At 47.7% G+C, this 6533-nt stretch overlaps 1 protein-coding gene across 1 annotated transcript in view; it reads right to left on the reverse strand.

The window, feature by feature from the left end:
- The window catches only part of FBXO3 (F-box protein 3), a 32720-nt gene extending 26907 nt beyond the window's left edge, over positions 1–5813 (reverse strand). Inside the window, exons 1-2 of the mRNA XM_046643707.1 lie at positions 5658–5813; positions 1571–1660 (exon numbers count right to left, since the gene is read on the reverse strand). Of these exons, the coding sequence (XP_046499663.1) occupies positions 1571–1660; positions 5658–5761 (194 nt within the window). The 5' untranslated portion in view covers positions 5762–5813. The remainder of the gene's footprint in view (positions 1–1570; positions 1661–5657) is intronic.
- Positions 5814–6533: the final 720 nt, after the last annotated feature.

Genomic DNA, 6533 nt, shown 5'->3' on the forward strand with positions numbered 1-6533 from the left:
ACATGTATGTAGTTGTTCTATTTTAGAGAATATATAGAATCTAATAATATAATAATATTAATCTTATTTATCTACATTGGATTAGCCAGAGAATTCTATAGGATCAAAGTAATCACACGATTCAACATTTCTATTTGGTACAATTCCACATTTACTGAGTGTTTACTTAGCTACTAAGGACATTAAAAATAAGGCACATTTTTTGCCTTCAAAAAATGTATAGTCAAACCAGGGAGAAACAATGAAGTGTACATTTAAGAGTCAGAAGTGACACAGGATAAGGCAGCTACAAAGGGCCTTACGGGAACATACTAAGGAGTTGGACCTTATCCTGTAGGGAATTGAGAGCCACTGAAGGGTTTTAACAGGGGAGTGGAAAGAGCAGAACTGTGGTTGTCGTTTGGGAGGGGTGTAAACCAGAGGCATAGAGATGAGTTAGGAACATTCTGCAGTCGTCTTGGTAGGAGATGATGAACTGAACTAATGTGGTAGCTAGATGAAATGAGCAGGAAGATTCATGAAATAAACAGAGGCTAAAATCAGAAAGGCTTGGTAATTGAATGAATGGAGGGAGAGAAAGCGAGAGATCCAGGATGATTTCCGTTTCTGGCTTGGATGCCTGGTGGATGGGACTGCCATGAAAACTAGGAATGCAAGAGGATCATGTTTAGGCATGGGGAAAAGAACAATTCAGGGTAGTTTTTTTGTGGGGTGGTGGTGGTGGAAGGGAAGTATCTTTTTACTAATCTAAATAATATATATACATATTATCAAAACCAAAAAATACCAAAGATTTTATGATGAAAAACTAGTCTCCAATTCTAAGCCCAACCCCTCAAAGGAAACTTTAGTTACTTCTGAAAGTTATCTCTATAATTCCAAATGTTTATGCCTCTAGTTCTTGATTTATCAATTTTACTTCTATCCACTGATACCCCAAAGCAAAAGATCAGGATATAGGAATACTTAGAATTCCCTCTTCCCTATTCTTCCTTCTTCCAATGTTTGATAGCTCTGTTACTAATTTTTACTTCTACTGAGTAGCTTGCACTTTAGATAATATACTTAAACCTCTGCTTCTTACTGTACTAACTTCAGTCACTATCTGACTCCTCTCAATCTAAGAAAAAGATCTTAGCAATCCTACCCTTATCTTTCACCTTTCCCAACTCCCACCTTCTGTCATCTACACTTTTATTTTGTCAAATTTATTAAGATTTACTGAATTCAGTGAACGCTTGTGGGTCATCCAATGGAAAGGTCCAGCAGACAGCTGTGCAAACACATCTAGAGCTCAGTGGGGATGCCAGGGATGGACATTCAGGTTTGGGAGTTAGGAGCATACAAGTAGTCACTATAAACCGCAACAGTGCATGCAGAATTCACAGAGGGAGAAGAGCAATGGGCAAAGGACAGAAGCTTGGAGACACCACCGTTTACTGGCAGGCACAAGAAGAGCCATCAGAGGAGATAAAGAGACAAGGGTTAGAGAGGAAAATCAGGACAGACTAGTGTTATGGAAGAAAGCCAAGGGCTGAATTTCAAGAATACATAGTTCCCAAATACTCACTCAGATATCAGCCAGTATTTTTTGCAATGTCTTCTCCATAGTGGATCATGGCTTGATAGCTGGCTAAGTCTTCGACTGACATAGCAACAACTGGCAATAACCAGAGTCATAATTAATATAAAAGAAAACACGAAACCAATTTAAAAATAAAGGTGAAAATAGTTCCGTTTTATTCCTTTTGCTTTTCTTATTTTCCACTTTCTACCCTGATAACTGTAAAACACTATTTTCTAAAACCTGTTTAATATGTTAGCTAGTATAAGTACCTTGTTGAGTAGTAAAATCTTAACTGAGTTCACAAATAAACCCCAAACCTCTAAAATTGCAATTTTCATATGAAAGTCTATAAAATATATAAACCACTGGAGTGAATTTCAAATCAAAGACCTTTCCTACATTTACTACTGGGACAGTAATCATTTCTACTTACAAGAAGAAATTCTATTCAGGTATAAACAAACTGGTTTTTCTTTTGTTTTTTAAGATCTGTGAGACATCTGATATTAAATACACAGGGCTTTTTTTGGGTTTTGCTCTAATTTTTTCTTAAAGAAAAGAAATATTGCAGCCCAAAACACTTTTTATCTATAGCAACTACTGGAGAGCCCACCTATATAAGGTATCAGATCCATAACAGTTCTGATTCAATATCCATGGTATTCAAGTTAGCATCAACTGCTCAAAAACATGGAATTTTAGAAACACTCTCCTGATTATACAGAGATATCTAATACAATAGTGCTCCGATGCTGTAAATCCTACCCTACATAATTCAGTTTCAAAAAGAACAAACATAAGATTAGGAAAATGGATTTCTCTCCTTTCAGAAGAGGACTCACAAGTTACAGAAAGCAGTTATTCAGAGCTCTCACTTGGGCAATAGTTAATCAATTGAGGGAATCTTAAACACATGGGCTTTGTCAAGGCCATGAGTGGGGCATGTTAAAAATCAACTGATGGTGAACAAAATAGTGTTTGATTTTTAGATTTTACACAGAAACATCATCCTCATCGTTTTCTGCCAAACCAGGAGATGCCCAAACTAACATCTGCAAACACAGGAATCTCACCAGTTTTGTGAATTCAGAGTCCATTCTCTCTTTCCTTGATCCCTCTCTCTCCACTGTCCCAAGAGTTAAACAACATAAAAGAATCTCTGGAATAAGCACCCATGGGTGATTCTGATGCACATCTAGGATGAGAACTACTGTTTTAGAGACCGACTCACTGGGCTTGGGGTAAGATCTATACCAAAGGCAAGTGGATGTTTAAAAAGGGCCACATGTAATTCTGATACACAGTGAGGGTGAGGCATGAACGGAACACAGGAAATCACTGAGGAGTGGAGGAGATTCAAACTATGCAGATGGTATCGCACAATGACCCCAACAGATGAATCCAATCCAATCCAAGCCAGTTGGGCAAATATGTACCCAAAACGTCAGAGCTCAGCAACGGGCAGGACACTTGGCAACACTGGGCTGTATAGCATAGGAAAGAAGTTGCAGTACCCTGGCAACTCTTTTGTGGATAAAATTTGACAGTATTTGTGATGGTTAATTTTATATGTCAAGTTGCCTGGGCCTCAGATGCCCAGAAAGTTGGTTAAACATTATTTCTGGGTGTGTCCGTGAGTATGTTTTTGGAAAAGATTAGCATCTGAATTGGCGGACTAAGTAAGTCAGATGACCTTCCCCAACGTGGGTGGGTATCATCCAATCCACTGAGGGCCTAAATAGAACAAAAAGGCAGAGGAAAAGTTGAATTTGCTCTCTGCCTAACTACCTGCTGAGACGTTGATCTTCTCCTGCCCTTGGTGTTCCTGGTTCTCAGGCCTTCAGAGCTAGACTGGCATCTACACCAGTGGCTCTCAGCTCTCAGCCCTTCAGACTGTACCAGCAGCATCTTGTGTCTCCAGCTTGCAGACGGCAGATTGGAGGACTTCTCAACCTCCATGGTTCATGAGCCAATACCTTACACTAAGTCATACTCATACACATGCCCCCATTGCTTCCGCTTCTCTCAAGAACCCTAACACAGTATTCAACTCAGTTCACTTCCACAAACATTTATGGAGGAATCATGCCACTTCTGTTTAAAACTTTGATTACAACCTAAAGCATTTAAAATAAAACCTGGTCTCTTCACTTTGGCTTGGCTTGCAAAGTCCTGCCTGATCTCACGAGTCTCTTCTCAGGCCACTACGCCTGTGAGTCACTCCCTACCTCCTGCAACACCAGTCTTCCAGCTCTTCATGGCCTCCTATAGCAGGCCATGTTACTGTCTAATCAGCTTCTGAGCACACTGTTCCCTCTGCCAGAACTGCTCCATGCCATCCTTCGTATATGGCACCTCCTTCCAAGGTGAATTAACTGTCCCTCCCTCTCATTCCTTAACAGAGTAGTTGGTCCACTTCCTTCATAGCACACAGCATCTCTTGTAACCATGCACTTGTCTGTTTTCCATCTTGCCTACTAAGACTGTAAGCTCCACAAGACAGGCCTTATCTGTCTTATTCACCTTGTATCCCCAACATTTCACAGACTGGTAAAAAAAAGTTGCTCAACAAAACAAAATCTGTTGAATAAATAATGAATACAAAGATAAACAAGATAGGCTTTACATTTAAAAAGTGAACAATCAATCTGGCATGGTAAATACACTCTGCAAAGGAAGGAAGAAGGGAGAGGAATCAGGGGAGGGGGTCCTAAAGGAATTCCATCTTGTCAGGTTGAGAAGAGGGGGGAAAGGCACTCCAGGGAGGTCAAGAGCTTAAGCCACAGAACAAAAAACCACAAGTGTGTGGTCTGCTGGCAGAGGTCTGACTTGGCTAGAGTGGGCTGTGCCAAGTGATAAGGGCCTTCTATGTTCCCAGGAGTTCAGGGTATAGTCTGTAAACAAGGGGCATTCTAAGTTTTTAAGGAGAATGACAGACAGATCTGTCGGAGAAAGATCATTCTGTAGCAACGTAGCCCACAGATCAAAAGGATGTGTGTGTGTGTGTGTGTGTGTTAGATTTCTAAGAGGCTACAGCAACAGAATATTTCAGATGAAAACATTCTGCAGCTGGAATAGACTTTTCCAAAGGAAAAATAAACTTTATTCTTCTGCTTTAGTACAAGCCTGAGTAGAGAAAAATTTACTTTCTGGAAAAATAAGTGTTACAAGTACTAACATAGATAGCAGCCGGAAACTAGAGTTATCCCTCTATCACCACTTAGCTAGGCCGACCACCAGCTACCAGGAATTCCAAAAAGACTATTTCTAAAAGGATCCCTGATAACCCAGGGCACAATCAGTAAACGGCTAGAACCCAACAGTTAATCCAAAAATACAGAACGAAACCATGTGGCCTGCCCATCCTGAAGAGGCTCCTTCGCCTCCTCTGCAATGATACGTGGTGGCACAGGAAAGACAGAGCCAGGCCACTGGCTGTCAAGGGTGTAAACAGCGCCATTTCTTCCCCCAGCCCGGACAGTCCCAGGCGCTGAAGGAACGCGGCACATAACCACCCTGACCAGCAACCGCTGTCTATTTTTGGAACAGACGCCGGCATCGCGGGAGCCCGACGCGGACAGGAGAGAAGACAGTCCCCCGGCCCGCACCACCGGAAGTCAGGACCGAACTGCGAACGCGACACGCCGCCGTGCGGACCAGCGCGAGCCGAGCCGAGCCGAGCCGAGCCGAGCCGCCCCGCCTGGGGTCGGCGCCGCGGAGGGCGCGCCGGGGCTCGAGGGGCGCTGGCTCCTTTTCTCGGGCGCCCGACTCCGCAGCCCGGGCCCGGCAGGGAGAAGCCTCGGCCCGCACAGCGGCTCCCCCGGGGCGGCGGCCGCCGGAGCTCCCCGCTGGCAACCCGGTCTTGCCGAGGCCTGGAGCGCGCCTCGGCGCCCCGTAGGCCCGGGCCCTGGACGGGGCGACCTCCAGGCGGGCCCTCCGCGCGTCTCGCCCCGGCGCGGGCGGCCCGGCTGAGGCGGCCTGGCGGCACCTTCGGGCTGAGGCGAGCGCGGGTCCTGTCGGCGAGCCGGGCCTCCGTCCCTCTGCCTCCCCGCCCGGTGACCCCGCCCCTGCCCTCGCGGCGTGCCATTACTTGATTAGGTCCCGGTAGTCCAGGAAGGACAGGATGAGGAGCAGGGGGTCGGTGGGCAGCGACTCTAGGGTCAGCGGCGCCGACTCGGCCTCCACGGCCGCCATTTTGCCTGGCCGGGACCAGGCCTTGCCTCGCCCCGCCCCCGCGGCCCCGCCCCCGACACTCCGCCCACAGGGCGGCTCCGGAGGCCCCGCCCCCCGTCCCGGCCCCGCCCCCCGACACTCCGCCCACAGGGTGGCTCCGGAGGCCTCGCCCACCGTCCCGGCCTCGCCCGGCCCGCCCCGCCGCCGCCGCCGGAGCCGCTCGCGCAGGTTTGCTCTGTAACCGCCGGGGAGCCCCGCCCACAGGGCGGGCCGAGGGGTGGGGCACGGCTCCGGAGGCCCCGCTCGCTCCCCGAGCCAGCGCCGGCGCGGTCGGAGTCCTCCGTGTCTGATCCGGGCTCGCCGCACCGCGCTCGGTCCCCCTCGGGTGTCTCGAGCTTCTTCCTCTTTTTGCGGCCGCTAAACCTCTCCAGCTCAGACCCCTTCCAGTCTTTGTTCCCAGATCTTCTGCCTGGGCCTTCCAGCCCCTCATGCAAAATATTACACCCGATGTCCTCGAAGCCTGGCCCCAAATCTCACACTGAGTGCTTTCCGCCCTTGGCCCTCAAATCCACCGCTTCTCTTTGATTTCCGATTAGCAACCCCACATTTCCCAGCTTCAGGCTCCCTTGCCTCGCGTGTCCCTTGCACGTAGCAGGGCGGCTCCGAGCCTTGTGCACTCTGTAGGCGCCCAGATGGGAATGGGCCAGAGGAAGGCTCTTCTAAACTGGGGAAATGATGGTAGAGGGCGCAATTTTGACCCCCTCCCCAAGTAAAAAGTGCACAGGGACTGGAT

This window comes from Equus quagga, chromosome 17 (genome assembly GCF_021613505.1).
Source record: "Equus quagga isolate Etosha38 chromosome 17, UCLA_HA_Equagga_1.0, whole genome shotgun sequence".
Classification (NCBI taxonomy): Eukaryota; Metazoa; Chordata; class Mammalia; order Perissodactyla; family Equidae; genus Equus; species Equus quagga.